This window comes from Culicoides brevitarsis, chromosome 2 (genome assembly GCF_036172545.1).
Source record: "Culicoides brevitarsis isolate CSIRO-B50_1 chromosome 2, AGI_CSIRO_Cbre_v1, whole genome shotgun sequence".
Lineage (NCBI taxonomy): Eukaryota > Metazoa > Arthropoda > Insecta > Diptera > Ceratopogonidae > Culicoides > Culicoides brevitarsis.
Window position 1 is genome coordinate 39,854,245 of NC_087086.1, and position 19,178 is coordinate 39,873,422.

The 19,178-nt window shown below is 29.1% G+C and overlaps 2 protein-coding genes across 2 annotated transcripts; one reads left to right on the forward strand and one right to left on the reverse strand.

Annotated features, from left to right (window-relative positions):
• The first annotated feature begins 2,537 nt into the window (after window positions 1–2,537).
• On the forward strand, window positions 2,538–4,119 carry LOC134831421 (Y+L amino acid transporter 2-like). Its single transcript, XM_063845148.1, has one exon. It carries the CDS (start codon window positions 2,613–2,615, stop codon window positions 4,089–4,091), a length of 1,479 nt encoding a protein of 492 aa, XP_063701218.1. The 5' UTR covers window positions 2,538–2,612; the 3' UTR covers window positions 4,092–4,119.
• A 1,549-nt stretch (window positions 4,120–5,668) lies between these two features.
• LOC134829127 (leucine-rich repeat-containing protein 70-like) lies at window positions 5,669–6,532 on the reverse strand. The gene has a single exon (XM_063842123.1). It carries the CDS (start codon window positions 6,530–6,532, stop codon window positions 5,669–5,671), a length of 864 nt encoding a protein of 287 aa, XP_063698193.1.
• Window positions 6,533–19,178: the final 12,646 nt, after the last annotated feature.

Genomic DNA, 19,178 nt, shown 5'->3' on the forward strand with positions numbered 1-19,178 from the left:
ATGAAAAACTCTTATCAAAAAGTTGTTCAATGCGAAAGTGCTCTTCGAATCTTTTCAGGTTAGGTAGTTATTTTATCTTTTATTTGTTATGATTGAAGTAACTTGAATGGCGTCTTGACGATACTTCTCGATATTTATCTTTTTTTTTATTAAATATTATTATTATTATTGAAAATGCCGAAATATTTACTTTTTAACATAAAAAAATAAAATTTTGCGTCTCTTTAATTAAAAATATTAAAAAAATTTTCAAAATTAAATCTTGTCACTGATGCGGTGAACTTGTTGTCACACAATGACACAATTTTAATACCGAAAATGGAGTAAAATGTGACAAAATTGCTTGGAACGAGTTTTTATTTAAACATTAAGCTTCCCATGGTTCATGTTGCGATGCATATTAAATATGATGAATGAATAGTTGAGTGCCCGCACATAAAAAATTCTATGAGAATTCCTTTAATTTGTCCACTTCTTGCTTTTATTCTGCACTTTTTTCGTGATTGTTACAAATTTTATGAATAAAAGAAGCATATACTGGCTGTACAGTTGAAAAAGAATTTATAATTCAGAATATTTATGCAGTGACAGAAATATGAAATTGTTCGGTATTTGGATGAATTTTTTGGTTGTCTCGACTGAGATTATGATAAAAAAATATTTTGTAATTTTTTTTCTTATTTTATAAAATATTTTCAACTTTTTAAAGCTTATTTTTTAATAAATTAATTAAATTAAATTAAAATAATTTTATAAAAAAAATAATAATTTTGAAAAATATTTTTTAATTATTTAAAATAAATTAAATTAAATTAAAATAATTATTAAAAAAAAAAAATTTAAATAATTTTTTTATTTATTAATATAAAAAATTAATAAAATTTAAAAAAATATTAAACTTTTAAAATTTATTTATTAAAAAAAAAAAAATTTATAATTTTTTTCAAAAATATTTTTGTTGAAATCAATTTTAATTTTAAAAAAATTTTAAATACAATTTTTTTTTAATTATTTAAATTTAATTCAAAAATAATTCAAAAAAAAAAATGAAATTTAAATAAAATATTTCTATTAAAATTTTTTTTTTGTTTATAAAAAATTAAGAAAAATAAAAATAAATTAAAATTTTAAATAAAATTTATTAAAAAAAAAAAAAAAATTAAAAAAATATTTTTTAAATATTTAAAAAAATATTTTTTATTCAAAAAATAATAAAATTAATTAAAACATTGAGCTTGAAAAATTTATTTATTTAAAAAAATTAAAAATGAAATTTATAATTTTTTATCAAGAGTATTTTAGTTGAAATTAATTTAAAACAATATTTTTTTTATTTTTAAATAGTTAAAAATAATATTTATTTAATAATTCAAAATAATTTTTAAAATTAAAAAAAAAAATCTAAAATAAAAACTATTAAACTTATTTTTTTTTTCTTGCCATTAAAAATTAAATTATATAAAAATTAAAATACAATAAATTAAAATAAAATATAAAAAAAACTTACCGTGTGAATAATTCAAAAGGATCCTTTTAATTTAACACTTTTTCAATTATTTTTTCACTTATTTAATATTCTGTTCAAAAAAATACTTTTTTTTCCTTTCACTGTTCTTCCGCTCTTCCGTTCTGAAACCTATAAAAAATTTAAAATTTTTCTCATTCACTCGAATTTTTTTCATGAAATGCTTTGTTGTTCTGTGTGTCAAGTAAAAATCTTTTGTAACTTTTGAACTTTTCAAATCTTTCAAATAAAAACTTTTTTTAATTCAAAAAATATATTTCTGAAAATTTGTAAATTTTTAGAGCGCGCGCACTTTTTTCACAAACTCCCTGGAAAATGAATTTCCTTTTCGCGATGTATGTGTGTTATATATGTATTTATGTGTAAAATGTAGTTTTTATCACTAAAATTTTTTTTCATCACTAATTTTAGGGGATTTCTTGCTTGAAATTCTCCCAAATTTTATGTCAATTCAATTTTTGGGATGTTCAAGTGCAAGATTTCCCCAAAATTTGCGATGAAAAAATGATTTTTAGATATTTTTCACAATTTTTAACCTCGGACAGATGAAATTCCGACACAAACACTTCTCGTATTTTTCGCACAAACACGGTTAACGCCCGTATTTTCCGAAATTTCTTCCTTTTTCGCTCAACAACCGATCAGAGATGCTGCATATGTACCACTCTCTCTCTTTTTCTCTCTCTCTTGAAAAATTGCTGCGACGAGCCTGCCTCAACGTAGAAAATGTTTCAAACCGAGTAACTCACTGAACTTCGTCGTCAAACAAATATCATTGCTCCGAATTTTTTTTTTAATTTTTTTTCAAGCGAGACACGAACGTCTGGATACGCAGAACGCTGATAACCAACTGAAATTTATTAGTTGTCGTCGTCGTCACCCCCCAAAAAATCGGGAACTCACACAGCATTCAAATGCAGTTGCGCGCTTAATTTTTTTTATTGCGCATGCGCAGAAATTCTCTCCATATGGAGTCAGTGGCGTTTAAGATTTAGTAATGTGACATCACAAAATTCGTCATTAGTTGAAATTTTAACATCAAAAAAAGTGAAATTTGTAAATATTTACCTGTAGCCATCCAAAAATCATGGAAAACGAAGCCCTGACAAAACGCAAGTCCACGGGGAGTCTCAAGGAAAATGACGTCGCGCCACAGGAAGAAGAAGAAATCGGGCTGAAGGCAAAAATGACGCTCATGAACGGCGTCACAGTTATTGTTGGGTCCATCATTGGTTCAGGAATCTTCATTTCGCCCACAGGAGTCCTCATGAACACAGGCAGCGTTAATATGGCATTGATAGTTTGGGTCATCTCGGGCCTTTTTTCGATGGTAGGAGCTTATTGTTACGCCGAGCTGGGTACAATGATCAAAAAATCGGGCGCAGATTACGCTTACCTCATGGAAACGTTCGGACCGTTCATGGCTTTCATCCGTTTGTGGATCGAATGTATGATTGTGAGGCCCTGTTCGCAAGCAATTGTCGCCCTGACCTTTTCCGTGTACGTTTTGAAGCCATTTTTCCCGGATTGTCAACCCCCGGATGATGCAGCGAGACTTTTGGCGTTCTGTTGCATTTGCATCCTGACTTTTGTGAATTGCTGGGATGTCAAATGGGCGACGGCGGTACAAGATGTCTTCACATATGCCAAACTTTTGGCGTTATTTATCATCATTGGAGCTGGATTGTACTTTTTGTTCACGGGACACACGCAATATTTCACGTTTGACAATACGAAACACGAAATTACGTCGTTGGCGTTGTCTTTTTATTCGGGACTTTTCGCCTATAACGGATGGAATTACTTGAATTTCATAATTGAAGAGTTACAGGATCCCGTGAGGAACTTACCGAGAGCGATTGCCATCTCCTGTACACTTGTGACGGTCGTTTATTTCTTCACAAATGTCGCTTTTTACACGATTTTGTCGCCCGTGGAGGTTTTGGGGTCCGAAGCTGTGGCAGTTACCTTCGCCGATCGCTGTTTCGGGATGTTTGCGTGGACCATTCCCGTTTTTGTCGCTCTTTCAACCTTTGGAGCGGTCAATGGAATTCTCCTAACATCATCGCGATTATTTTACGCAGGTGCCTGTGAAGGACAAATGCCCGAAATTTTGACGATGATTCAAATTCAACGACTTACCCCGACGCCAGCGGTTCTCATCATGGCTCTCCTATCCTTCCTTTATTTGATGTCTTCGAATATTTTCGCGCTAATTAATTACGTTGGATTCGCGACTTGGTTGAGCATTGGAGCTGCTGTCCTGTGCTTGCCTTGGCTAAGATGGAGACAACCCGATCTCGAAAGACCCATCAAAGTTAATTTGCTGTTTCCGATCTTTTATTTGCTGGCGACGCTTTTTGTCGTGATTGTGCCGATGATTGCGTCGCCAGTTGAGACGGGATACGGATGTCTCATGATATTGTCGAGTATTCCAGTTTATGTGGTTTTTATCGCGTGGAAGAGTAAACCGAGATGGTTCAATAATATGCTGAGTTGTGTGACGTCGTTCTTGCAAAAGGTGTTGATGGTTTTGGGGAAGTCAAATAAACCGGCACAAGTTTAAATTTAGAGTTGATAAGTTTGAGAGGATGAGAGAGTGTTACTTAAGGCTGATGCAATGAGCAAAAGTGTTTCCAATTTTTAAAAAAATTAATTAAATTTTTGTTGAATTTAAATTAAATTTATTAATTTATTTTAAAAAAATTAAATTATTTTATTTTTTATTTAAATTTTTAAATTTATTTACTTAAAAATTAAATTTAAACTAAAAAATTAAATTTAAAATTAAAATTAAAAAAAAAATAAATTTTCCAAAAATTAAATTTGATCATTTGAATTTAAAAAAAAATAAAATTTTTAATTATTTTTTTTTTATAAGCAAATTATTATTATTTTATTTTAAATTATTTAATTTATAATTAAATTTAGTTTTTTTTTAATATTTAAAAATAATTGACAATTTTTTTTTAAATTTACTTTTAAAAAAATAAAATTACTAATTTAATTGTTCCAAAAATTTTATTTTTTTTATTAAAATTTTAAATTTATTATTTAGAAATTAGATTAAAAATTTAATCTTAAAAAATTTTAAAATATTAAATTAAATTTAAATTAATTTTTTAATTTCTAAAATTTAAATAAATTTAAACTAATATCTAAATAGTTTATTTATTAAATTTAAATTTATTTTACAATTTATTTTAATTATTAAATTTTTAATTTTTTTTATTATTTAAATAATTTTATTTTTTTTTAATTTAGAAGATAAAAAAGACCAAAAATATTTAGAATTAAATAAAAACTTAAAATAAAATTTAATTAAAAATTTTAAAAATCACAAAAAATAAATGTTAATATTTTTAAGAAATTAATTCTCGCTTAAATTAATTTTTTTACAGTACTAATTATAATAATTTTATAAAAATAATATATAATAAATTATTATATAATTTTAGGAATAATTTTTTTAACGAAAAAAATATTTTTTTATTTATTTTTATTTAATTTATTTATTTATTTTTTATTTTAGAAATTAATTTTTTTTTGAAAAATAACCTCAAATAAAATTTTCTTATTTAAAAAAATAATAATTAAAAATTCTTAAACGTCGAAAAATATCCATTTATATTTTTAAATAATTTTTTGTTAAATATTTTTCATATTTTTTTTAGAAAAAATATAAGAATATCATATCAAAATAAAATTTAAAAAAAAACAGCCGAAAATTTCCTTAAATACGTAAAAAAATTCTGAATAATTATTATTTAACTTTAAAAAAATTAAAAATTCGTAAATGTCAATTCAAAAAATGACCGTTAAAAATTTTAAAATATTTTTTTTATAATTTAATTTTTTTAAAAAATTAAATTAATGGAAATTAACTTAATATATCAAAAATTTTGCTTATTGCATCAGCTTAAAAATATTAAATTGGCTTAAATTTGAAACGTAATGATCTGCATTTAAAAAAAATGTTAAAAAAATGTTAGTTCGTTTATTTATCGTGTGTTTTAGTTGTGCTTTGAATTGTCTAACGAACATTCCAACAAAAAAAGAATACTATTTACTGAATTTAATGTAACGAAAAAGATTGATTGTTGACAATAATAAACTATTAATCGTTATGCTGAAGAAATTTTCTTAGTTTTTCTGTAGAATTAGAATTTTCACATAAAAAATCGCTATTAAAACCGAATTTTTTGTTAATTTTCGGCTTTTACTTTTTTCATTTTTTTCAAATTTCATCATGCAAGAATTTCTTAATTCGTATTCCTCGTCAGGTTCGCAGTCATTTTGCGTTAAAGTTCTGTCAAAAGTTAAATTTTTCTCCCTTAAAACTTTTAAAATTTCCTGAAATTCGCTGCATTTGATCTCGTTGTACTTCAAATGAATCGTGTTGAGTTTCGATAAGTGACGCACGACTTCCGACGCGTCAAACTCGAGTAATTCGTTGCTTTGCAGCGATAAAAGACGAAGATCCGTGAGCCCGGAAAATGTTTCAGGATGTAAAAAACGTAAATTATTATACGACAAGTAAAGTTCTTTTAAATTTTTGAGTCCATGGAAAATTTTTACGGGCAAACATCGCAATTTGTTCGTGCTGAGGAACAAATATTCGAGATTTTTGTTTGATTTGAAGGTTTTTTCATCCAAATATCGCAAATAATTCTTCATTGCGTCGAAATTGCTTAATTTTTCACATGATTCCAAGGCATTTTCGTTGATTTTTTCCAAAGCAATCGATTGTAATTTAAATATTTCCGTGTTCCGGAAGGATTTGCAAAAGTCAGACGTTAAAACGGAAATTGATGACTTGGAAACAGTGACTCGGAAGACTTCTTCTCTGATATTTGAGTTGAAAATTAGCGTTTCTTCGGTTTTGTTAAAGTTGATATTGGTTAAAGAGCAATGTTCGGAATTCATTGAAAGACAATCGTAGCTGATGGTTGCGTTTTGAAACGAAATTCGGATCAAACAGAAGCAGGTGAGTAAAAAAAGCTTCATTTTTTGTCAAAAGTTGAAAGGAAACTGAATCTGTTGAGAAAAAAAAAAGTATTTATAAAGAAAAAATTAAATGGTGAGTAATTTTTAACGGAAATGTAGTTCCTTTTATAAAAATAAATTGAAATTAAAATAAAAGAAGTCAATATTAAGTCCTTTCTTAAATAATTTTTGATAAAATTTGCTTTATAACGCTTTTTCTTATAAATATAAAATATCGTTATGAACCATCCAAAATTAATTTTCAACCTAAATTTGATAAATTTAGCTGGAAGTGAAAATTAATTTCCCTCATAATAAGAGGATTTTGGCTGAAATTTTTTTTGATCAATTTTTTTTGCTAACATCTTTAAAAGGCTCCTGTACATCGAAAACGCAAAATTTGGAAAAAGTCCAAAACAAAAGTTGTTTCTAAAGACAAAACCTTCAATTTGAGACGGAGAACCGTGATCTAACTCAATTTTTAAAAATCGGTATGTGAGCCCTCATAATAAGAGGATTTTGGCTGAAATTTTTTTTCATCAATTTTTTTTGCTAACATCTTTAAAAGGCTCCTGTACATCGAAAACGCAAAATTTGGAAAAAGTCCAAAACAAAAGTTGTTTCTAAAGACAAAACCTTCAATTTGAGACGGAGAACGGTAATATAACTCAATTTTTAAAAATCTCTAAATGAGCCCTCATAATAAGAGGATTTTGGCTGAAATTTTTTTTCATCAATTTTTTTTGCTAACATCTTTAAAAGGCTCCTGTACATCGAAAACGCAAAATTTGGAAAAAGTCCAAAACAAAAGTTGTTTCTAAAGACAAAACCTTCAATTTGAGACGGAGAACGGTAATATAACTCAATTTTCAAAAATGGGTACATGAGCCCTCATAATAAGAGGATTTTGGCTGAAATTTTTTTTCATCAATTTTTTTTGCTAACATCTTTAAAAGGCTCCTGTACATCGAAAACGCAAAATTTGGAAAAAGTCCAAAACAAAAGTTGTTTCTAAAGACAAAACCTTCAATTTGAGACGGAGAACGGTGATCTAACTCAATTTTTAAAAATCGGTACATGAGCCCTCATAATAAGAGGATTTTGGCTGAAATTTTTTTTCATCAATTTTTTTTGCTAACATCTTTAAAAGGCTCCTGTACATCGAAAACGCAAAATTTGGAAAAAGTCCAAAACAAAAGTTGTTTCTAAAGACAAAACCTTCAATTTGAGACGGAGAACGGTGATCTAACTCAATTTTTAAAAAATGGGTACATGAGCCCTCATAATAAGAGGATTTTGGCTGAAATTTTTTTTGCTAACATCTTTAAAAGGCTCCTGTACATCGAAAACGCAAAATTTGGAAAAAGTCCAAAACAAAAGTTGTTTCTAAAGACAAAACCTTCAATTTGAGACGGAGAACGGTAATATAACTCAATTTTTAAAAATCTCTACATGAGCCCTCATAATAAGAGGATTTTGGCTGAAATTTTTTTTCATCAATTTTTTTTGCTAACATCTTTAAAAGGCTCCTGTACATCGAAAACGCAAAATTTGGAAAAAGTCCAAAACAAAAGTTGTTTCTAAAGACAAAACCTTCAATTTGAGACGGAGAACGGTAATATAACTCAATTTTTAAAAATCTCTACATGAGCCCTCATAATAAGAGGATTTTGGCTGAAATTTTTTTTCATCAATTTTTTTTGCTAACATCTTTAAAAGGCTCCTGTACATCGAAAACGCAAAATTTGGAAAAAGTCCAAAACAAAAGTTGTTTCTAAAGACAAAACCTTCAATTTGAGACGGAGAACGGTAATATAACTCAATTTTTAAAAATCTCTACATGAGCCCTCATAATAAGAGGATTTTGGCTGAAATTTTTTTTCATCAATTTTTTTTGCTAACATCTTTAAAAGGCTCCTGTACATCGAAAACGCAAAATTTGGAAAAAGTCCAAAACAAAAGTTGTTTCTAAAGACAAAACCTTCAATTTGAGACGGAGAACGGTAATATAACTCAATTTTTAAAAATCGGTACATGAGCCCTCATAATAAGAGGATTTTGACTTAAATTTTTTTTCATCAATTTTTTTTGCTAACATCTTTAAAAGGCTCCTGTACATCGAAAACGCAAAATTTGGAAAAAGTCCAAAACAAAAGTTGTTTCTAAAGACAAAACCTTCAATTTGAGACGGAGAACGGTAATATAACTCAATTTTTAAAAATCGGTACATGAGCCCTCATAATAAGAGGATTTTGACTTAAATTTTTTTTCATCAATTTTTTTTGCTAACATCTTTAAAAGGCTCCTGTACATCGGAAACGCAAAATTTGGAAAAAGTCCAAAACAAAAGTTGTTTCTAATGACAAAACCTTCAATTTGAGACGAAGAACGGTAATATAACTCAATTTTTAAAAATCTCTACATGAGCCCTCATAATAAGAGGACTTTGGCTGAAATTTTTTTTCATCAATTTTTTTTGCTAACATCTTTAAAAGGCTCCTGTACATCGAAAACGCAAAATTTGGAAAAAGTCCAAAACAAAAGTTGTTTCTAAAGACAAAACCTTCAATTTGAGACGGAGAACGGTAATATAACTCAATTTTTAAAAATCTCTACATGAGCCCTCATAATAAGAGGATTTTGGCTGAAATTTTTTTTCATCAATTTTTTTTGCTAACATCTTTAAAAGGCTCCTGTACATCGAAAACGCAAAATTTGGAAAAAGTCCAAAGCAAAAGTTGTTTCTAAAGACAAAACCTTCAATTTGAGACGGAGAACGGTAATATAACTCAATTTTTAAAAATCGGTACATGAGCCCTCATAATAAGAGGATTTTGACTGAAATTTTTTTTGATCAATTTTTTTCGCTAACATCTTTAAAAGGCTCCTGTACATCGAAAACGCAAAATTTGGAAAAAGTCCAAAACAAAAGTTGTTTCTAAAGACAAAACCTTCAATTTGAGACGTAGAACGGTAATATAACTCAATTTTTAAAAATCGGTACATGAGCCCTCATAATAAGAGGATTTTGACTTAAATTTTTTTTCATCAATTTTTTTTGCTAACATCTTTAAAAGGCTCCTGTACATCGAAAACGCAAAATTTGGAAAAAGTCCAAAACAAAAGTTGTTTCTAAAGACAAAACCTTCAATTTGAGACGGAGAACGGTAATATAACTCAATTTTTAAAAATCTCTACATGAGCCCTCATAATAAGAGGATTTTGACTTAAATTTTTTTTCATCAATTTTTTTTGCTAACATCTTTAAAAGGCTCCTGTACATCGAAAACGCAAAATTTGGAAAAAGTCCAAAACAAAAGTTGTTTCTAAAGACAAAACCTTCAATTTGAGACGGAGAACGGTAATATAACTCAATTTTTAAAAATCGGTACATGAGCCCTCATAATAAGAGGATTTTGGCTGAAATTTTTTTTCATCAATTTTTTTTGCTAACATCTTTAAAAGGCTCCTGTACATCGAAAACGCAAAATTTGGAAAAAGTCCAAAACAAAAGTTGTTTCTAAAGACAAAACCTTCAATTTGAGACGGAGAACGGTAATATAACTCAATTTTTAAAAATCTCTACCTGAGCCCTCATAATAAGAGGATTTTGGCTTAAATTTTTTTTCATCAATTTTTTTTGCTAACATCTTTAAAAGGCTCCTGTACATCGAAAACGCAAAATTTGGAAAAAGTCCAAAACAAAAGTTGTTTCTAAAGACAAAACCTTCAATTTGAGACGGAGAACGGTAATATAACTCAATTTTTAAAAATCTCTACATGAGCCCTCATAATAAGAGGATTTTGACTTAAATTTTTTTTCATCAATTTTTTTTGCTAACATCTTTAAAAGGCTCCTGTACATCGAAAACGCAAAATTTGGAAAAAGTCCAAAACAAAAGTTGTTTCTAAAGACAAAACCTTCAATTTGAGACGGAGAACGGTAATATAACTCAATTTTTAAAAATCTCTACCTGAGCCCTCATAATAAGAGGATTTTGGCTTAAATTTTTTTTCATCAATTTTTTTTGCTAACATCTTTAAAAGGCTCCTGTACATCGAAAACGCAAAATTTGGAAAAAGTCCAAAACAAAAGTTGTTTCTAAAGACAAAACCTTCAATTTGAGACGGAGAACGGTAATATAACTCAATTTTTAAAAATCGGTACATGAGCCCTCATAATAAGAGGATTTTGACTTAAATTTTTTTTCATCAATTTTTTTTGCTAACATCTTTAAAAGGCTCCTGTACATCGAAAACGCAAAATTTGGAAAAAGTCCAAAACAAAAGTTGTTTCTAAAGACAAAACCTTCAATTTGAGACGGAGAACGGTAATATAACTCAATTTTTAAAAATCGGTACATGAGCCCTCATAATAAGAGGATTTTGACTTAAATTTTTTTTCATCAATTTTTTTTGCTAACATCTTTAAAAGGCTCCTGTACATCGAAAACGCAAAATTTGGAAAAAGTCCAAAACAAAAGTTGTTTCTAAAGACAAAACCTTCAATTTGAGACGGAGAACGGTAATATAACTCAATTTTTAAAAATCGGTACATGAGCCCTCATAATAAGAGGATTTTGACTTAAATTTTTTTTCATCAATTTTTTTTGCTAACATCTTTAAAAGGCTCCTGTACATCGAAAACGCAAAATTTGGAAAAAGTCCAAAACAAAAGTTGTTTCTAAAGACAAAACCTTCAATTTGAGACGGAGAACAGTAATATAACTCAATTTTTAAAAATCGGTACATGAGCCCTCATAATAAGAGGATTTTGACTGAAATTTTTTTTCATCAATTTTTTTTGCTAACATCTTTAAAAGGCTCCTGTACATCGAAAACGCAAAATTTGGAAAAAGTCCAAAACAAAAGTTGTTTCTAAAGACAAAACCTTCAATTTGAGTCGGAGAACGGTAATATAACTCAATTTTTAAAAATGGGTACATGAGCCCTCATAATAAGAGGATTTTGACTTAAATTTTTTTTCATCAATTTTTTTTGCTAACATCTTTAAAAGGCTCCTGTACATCGAAAACGCAAAATTTGGAAAAAGTCCAAAACAAAAGTTGTTTCTAAAGACAAAACCTTCAATTTGAGACGGAGAACGGTAATATAACTCAATTTTTAAAAATCGGTATGTGAGCCCTCATAATAAGAGGATTTTGACTGAAATTTTTTTTCATCAATTTTTTTTGCTAACATCTTTAAAAGGCTCCTGTACATCGAAAACGCAAAATTTGGAAAAAGTCCAAAACAAAAGTTGTTTCTAAAGACAAAACCTTCAATTTGAGACGGAGAACGGTAATATAACTCAATTTTTAAAAATCGGTAAATGAGCCCTCATAATAAGAGGATTTTGGCTTAAATTTTTTTTCATCAATTTTTTTTGCTAACATCTTTAAAAGGCTCCTGTACATCGAAAACGCAAAATTTGGAAAAAGTCCAAAACAAAAGTTGTTTCTAAAGACAAAACCTTCAATTTGAGACGGAGAACGGTAATATAACTCAATTTTTAAAAATCGGTATGTGAGCCCTCATAATAAGAGGATTTTGACTTAAATTTTTTTTGCTAACATCTTTAAAAGGCTCCTGTACATCGAAAACGCAAAATTTGGAAAAAGTCCAAAACAAAAGTTGTTTCTAAAGACAAAACCTTCAATTTGAGACGGAGAACGGTAATATAACTCAATTTTTAAAAATCGGTATGAGCCCTCATAATAAGAGGATTTTGACTTAAATTTTTTTTCATCAATTTTTTTTGCTAACATCTTTAAAAGGCTCCTGTACATCGAAAACGCAAAATTTGGAAAAAGTCCAAAACAAAAGTTGTTTCTAAAGACAAAACCTTCAATTTGAGACGGAGAACGGTAATATAACTCAATTTTTAAAAATCGGTACATGAGCCCTCATAATAAGAGGATTTTGACTTAAATTTTTTTTCATCAATTTTTTTTGCTAACATCTTTAAAAGGCTCCTGTACATCGAAAACGCAAAATTTGGAAAAAGTCCAAAACAAAAGTTGTTTCTAAAGACAAAACCTTCAATTTGAGACGGAGAACGGTAATGTAACTCAATTTTTAAAAATCGGTACATGAGCCCTCATAATAAGAGGATTTTGGCTAAAATTTTTTTTCATCAATTTTTTTTGCTAACATCTTAAAAAGGCTCCTGTACATCGAAAACGCAAAATTTGGAAAAAGTCCAAAACAAAAGTTGTTTTTAAAGATAAAACCTTCAATTTGAGACGGAGAACGGTGACCTAACTCAATTTTCAAAAATCGGTACATGAGCCCTCATAATAAGAGGATTTTGACTTAAATTTTTTTTCATCAATTTTTTTTGCTAACATCTTTAAAAGGCTCCTGTACATCGAAAACGCAAAATTTGGAAAAAGTCCAAAACAAAAGTTGTTTCTAAAGACAAAACCTTCAATTTGAGACGGAGAACGGTAATATAACTCAATTTTTAAAAATCGGTCTACATGAGCCCTCATAATAAGAGGATTTTGACTTAAATTTTTTTTCATCAATTTTTTTTGCTAACATCTTTAAAAGGCTCCTGTACATCGAAAACGCAAAATTTGGAAAAAGTCCAAAACAAAAGTTGTTTCTAAAGACAAAACCTTCAATTTGAGACGGAGAACGGTAATATAACTCAATTTTTAAAAATCGGTACATGAGCCCTCATAATAAGAGGATTTTGACTTAAATTTTTTTTCATCAATTTTTTTTGCTAACATCTTTAAAAGGCTCCTGTACATCGAAAACGCAAAATTTGGAAAAAGTCCAAAACAAAAGTTGTTTCTAAAGACAAAACCTTCAATTTGAGACGGAGAACGGTAATATAACTCAATTTTTAAAAATCTCTACATGAGCCCTCATAATAAGAGGATTTTGACTTAAATTTTTTTTCATCAATTTTTTTTGCTAACATCTTTAAAAGGCTCCTGTACATCGAAAACGCAAAATTTGGAAAAAGTCCAAAACAAAAGTTGTTTCTAATGCCAAAACCTTCAATTTGAGACGGAGAACGGTAATATAACTCAATTTTTAAAAATCGGTACATGAGCCCTCATAATAAGAGGATTTTGGCTTAAATTTTTTTTCATCAATTTTTTTTGCTAACATCTTTAAAAGGCTCCTGTACATCGAAAACGCAAAATTTGGAAAAAGTCCAAAACAAAAGTTGTTTCTAAAGACAAAACCTTCAATTTGAGACGGAGAACGGTAATATAACTCAATTTTTAAAAATCTCTGCATGAGCCCTCATAATAAGAGGATTTTTACTTAAATTATTTGTCATCAATATTTTTTGCAAACATCTTTAAAAGGCTCCTGTACATCGAAAACGCAAAATTTGGAAAAAGTCCAAAACAAAAGTTGTTTCTAAAGACAAAACCTTCAATTTGAGACGGAGAACGGTAATATAACTCAATTTTTAAAAATCTCTACATGAGCCCTCATAATAAGAGGATTTTGACTTAAATTTTTTTTCATCAATTTTTTTTTGCTAACATCTTTAAAAGGCTCCTGTACATCGAAAACGCAAAATTTGGAAAAAGTCCAAAACAAAAGTTGTTTCTAAAGACAAAACCTTCAATTTGAGACGGAGAACGGTAATATAACTCAATTTTTAAAAATCGGTACATGAGCCCTCATAATAAGAGGATTTTGGCTGAAATTTTTTTTGCTAACATCTTTAAAAGGCTCCTGTACATCGGAAACGCAAAATTTGGAAAAAGTCCAAAACAAAAGTTGTTTCTAAAGACAAAACCTTCAATTTGAGACGGAGAACGGTAATATAACTCAATTTTTAAAAATCGGTACATGAGCCCTCATAATAAGAGGATTTTGGCTGAAATTTTTTTTGCTAACATCTTTAAAAGGCTCCTGTACATCGAAAACGCAAAATTTGGAAAAAGTCCAAAACAAAAGTTGTTTCTAAAGACAAAACCTTCAATTTGAGACGGAGAACGGTAATATAACTCAATTTTTAAAAATCTCTACATGAGCCCTCATAATAAGAGGATTTTGACTTAAATTTTTTTTCATCAATTTTTTTTGCTAACATCTTTAAAAGGCTCCTGTACATCGAAAACGCAAAATTTGGAAAAAGTCCAAAACAAAAGTTGTTTCTAAAGACAAAACCTTCAATTTGAGACGGAGAACGGTAATATAACTCAATTTTTAAAAATCGGTACATGAGCCCTCATAATAAGAGGATTTTGACTTAAATTTTTTTTCATCAATTTTTTTTGCTAACATCTTTAAAAGGCTCCTGTACATCGAAAACGCAAAATTTGGAAAAAGTCCAAAACAAAAGTTGTTTCTAAAGACAAAACCTTCAATTTGAGACGGAGAACGGTAATATAACTCAATTTTTAAAAATCGGTACATGAGCCCTCATAATAAGAGGATTTTGGCTTAAATTTTTTTTCATCAATTTTTTTTGCTAACATCTTTAAAAGGCTCCTGTACATCGAAAACGCAAAATTTGGAAAAAGTCCAAAACAAAAGTTGTTTCTAAAGACAAAACCTTCAATTTGAGACGGAGAACAGTAATATAACTCAATTTTTAAAAATCGGTATGTGAGCCCTCATAATAAGAGGATTTTGACTTAAATTTTTTTTCATCAATTTTTTTTGCTAACATCTTTAAAAGGCTCCTGTACATCGAAAACGCAAAATTTGGAAAAAGTCCAAAACAAAAGTTGTTTCTAAAGACAAAACCTTCAATTTGAGTCGGAGAACGGTAATATAACTCAATTTTTAAAAATGGGTACATGAGCCCTCATAATAAGAGGATTTTGACTTAAATTTTTTTTCATCAATTTTTTTTGCTAACATCTTTAAAAGGCTCCTGTACATCGAAAACGCAAAATTTGGAAAAAGTCCAAAACAAAAGTTGTTTCTAAAGACAAAACCTTCAATTTGAGACGGAGAACGGTAATATAACTCAATTTTTAAAAATCGGTACATGAGCCCTCATAATAAGAGGATTTTGGCTAAATTTTTTTTTTTTGCTAACATCTTTAAAAGGCTCCTGTACATCGAAAACGCAAAATTTGGAAAAAGTCCAAAACAAAAGTTGTTTCTAAAGACAAAACCTTCAATTTGAGACGGAGAACGGTGATCTATATAACTCAATTTTTAAAAATGGGTACATGAGCCCTCATAATAAGAGGATTTTGACTTAAATTTTTTTTCATCAATTTTTTTTGCTAACATCTTTAAAAGGCTCCTGTACATCGAAAACGCAAAATTTGGAAAAAGTCCAAAACAAAAGTTGTTTCTAAAGACAAAACCTTCAATTTGAGACGGAGAACGGTAATATAACTCAATTTTTAAAAATCTCTGCATGAGCCCTCATAATAAGAGGATTTTGACTTAAATTTTTTTTCATCAATTTTTTTTGCTAACATCTTTAAAAGGCTCCTGTACATCGAAAACGCAAAATTTGGAAAAAGTCCAAAACAAAAGTTGTTTCTAAAGACAAAACCTTCAATTTGAGACGGAGAACGGTAATATAACTCAATTTTTAAAAATCGGTACATGAGCCCTCATAATAAGAGGATTTTGACTTAAATTTTTTTTCATCAATTTTTTTTGCTAACATCTTTAAAAGGCTCCTGTACATCGGAAACGCAAAATTTGGAAAAAGTCCAAAACAAAAGTTGTTTCTAAAGACAAAACCTTCAATTTGAGACGGAGAACGGTAATATAACTCAATTTTTAAAAATCGGTATGTGAGCCCTCATAATAAGAGGATTTTGGCTTAAATTTTTTTTGCTAACATCTTTAAAAGGCTCCTGTACATCGGAAACGCAAAATTTGGAAAAAGTCCAAAACAAAAGTTGTTTCTAAAGACAAAACCTTCAATTTGAGACGGAGAACGGTAATATAACTCAATTTTGAAAAATGGGTATGTGAGCCCTCATAATAAGAGGATTTTGGCTTAAATTTTTTTTCATCAATTTTTTTGCTAACATCTTTAAAAGGCTCCTGTACATCGGAAACGCAAAATTTGGAAAAAGTCCAAAACAAAAGTTGTTTCTAAAGACAAAACCTTCAATTTGAGACGGAGAACCGTGATCTACAAAAGTTGAAAAAATTTTTAAAAATTGGTATGTGAGCCCTCATAATAAGAGGATTTTGACTTAAATTTTTTTTCATCAATTTTTTTTGCTAACATCTTTAAAAGGCTCCTGTACATCGGAAACGCAAAATTTGGAAAAAGTCCAAAACAAAAGTTGTTTCTAAAGACAAAACCTTCAATTTGAGACGGAGAACCGTGATCTACAAAAGTTGAAAAAATTTTTAAAAATCGGTATGTGAGCCCTCATAATAAGAGGATTTTGACTTAAATTTTTTTTCATCAATTTTTTTTGCTAACATCTTTAAAAGGCTCCTGTACATCGGAAACGCAAAATTTGGAAAAAGTCCAAAACAAAAGTTGTTTCTAAAGACAAAACCTTCAATTTGAGACGGAGAACGGTAATATAACTCAATTTTTAAAAATCGGTACATGAGCCCTCATAATAAGAGGATTTTGGCTGAAATTTTTTTTGCTAACATCTTTAAAAGGCTCCTGTACATCGGAAACGCAAAATTTGGAAAAAGTCCAAAACAAAAGTTGTTTCTAAAGACAAAACCTTCAATTTGAGACGGAGAACGGTAATATAACTCAATTTTTTAAAGGCTCCTGTACATCGGTATTTGGAGCCCTCAAAACCTTAATTTGAGAAGAGGATTAACTCAATTTTTAAAAATGTACATGAGCCCTCATAATAAGAGGATTTTGGCTGAAATTTTTTTTTATCAATTTTTTTTGCTAACATCTTTAAAAGGCTCCTGTACATCGGAAACGCAAAATTTGGAAAAAGTCCAAAACAAAAGTTGTTTCTAAAGACAAAACCTTCAATTTGAGACGGAGAACGGTAATATAACTCAATTTTTAAAAATCGGTACATGAGCCCTCATAATAAGAGGATTTTGACTGAAATTTTTTTTGCTAACATCTTTAAAAGGCTCCTGTACATCGAAAACGCAAAATTTGGAAAAAGTCCAAAACAAAAGTTGTTTCTAAAGACAAAACCTTCAATTTGAGACGGAGAACGGTAATATAACTCAATTTTTAAAAATCGGTACATGAGCCCTCATAATAAGAGGATTTTGGCTTAAATTTTTTTTCATCAATTTTTTTTGCTAACATCTTTAAAAGGCTCCTGTACATCGGAAACGCAAAATTTGGAAAAAGTCCAAAACAAAAGTTGTTTCTAAAGACAAAACCTTCAATTTGAGACGGAGAACGGTAATATAACTCAATTTTTAAAAATCGGTACATGAGCCCTCATAATAAGAGGATTTTGGCTTAAATTTTTTTTCATCAATTTTTTTTGCTAACATCTTTAAAAGGCTCCTGTACATCGGAAACGCAAAATTTGGAAAAAGTCCAAAACAAAAGTTGTTTCTAAAGACAAAACCTTCAATTTGAGACGGAGAACGGTAATATAACTCAATTTTTAAAAATCGGTACATGAGCCCTCATAATAAGAGGATTTTGGCTGAAATTTTTTTTGCTAACATCTTTAAAAGGCTCCTGTACATCGGAAACGCAAAATTTGGAAAAAGTCCAAAACAAAAGTTGTTTCTAAAGACAAAACCTTCAATTTGAGACGGAGAACGGTAATATAACTCAATTTTTAAAAATCGGTACATGAGCCCTCATAATAAGAGGATTTTGGCTGAAATTTTTTTTGCTAACATCTTTAAAAGGCTCCTGTACATCGGAAACGCAAAATTTGGAAAAAGTCCAAAACAAAAGTTGTTTCTAAAGACAAAACCTTCAATTTGAGACGGAGAACGGTAATATAGCTCAATTTTCAAAAATGGGTACATGAGCCCTCATAATAAGAGGATTTTGACTTAATTTTTTTTTTGCTAACATCTTTAAAAGGCTCCTGTACATCGGAAACGCAAAATTTGGAAAAAGTCCAAAACAAAAGTTGTTTCTAAAGACAAAACCTTCAATTTGAGACGGAGAACGGTAATATAACTCAATTTTTAAAAATCGGTACATGAGCCCTCATAATAAGAGGATTTTGACTTAAATTTTTTTTCATCAATTTTTTTTGCTAACATCTTTAAAAGGCTCCTGTACATCGGAAACGCAAAATTTGGAAAAAGTCCAAAACAAAAGTTGTTTCTAAAGACAAAACCTTCAATTTGAGACGGAGAACGGTAATATAACTCAATTTTTAAAAATCGGTACATGAGCCCTCATAATAAGAGGATTTTGGCTGAAATTTTTTTTGCTAACATCTTTAAAAGGCTCCTGTACATCGGAAACGCAAAATTTGGAAAAAGTCCAAAACAAAAGTTGTTTCTAAAGACAAAACCTTCAATTTGAGACGGAGAACGGTAATATAACTCAATTTTTAAAAATCGGTACATGAGCCCTCATAATAAGAGGATTTTGGCTGAAATTTTTTTTGCTAACATCTTTAAAAGGCTCCTGTACATCGGAAACGCAAAATTTGGAAAAAGTCCAAAACAAAAGTTGTTTCTAAAGACAAAACCTTCAATTTGAGACGGAGAACGGTAATATAACTCAATTTTCAAAAATGGGTACATGAGCCCTCATAATAAGAGGATTTTGGTTGAAATT

What these genes read in the sequence shown, in the direction of transcription:
- LOC134831421 (XM_063845148.1), top strand. Translation starts at nt 2,613, where the DNA reads ATGGAAAACGAAGCCCTGACAAAACGCAAGTCCACGGGGAGTCTCAAG.
- LOC134829127 (XM_063842123.1), bottom strand. Translation starts at nt 6,532, where the DNA reads ATGAAGCTTTTTTTACTCACCTGCTTCTGTTTGATCCGAATTTCGTTT.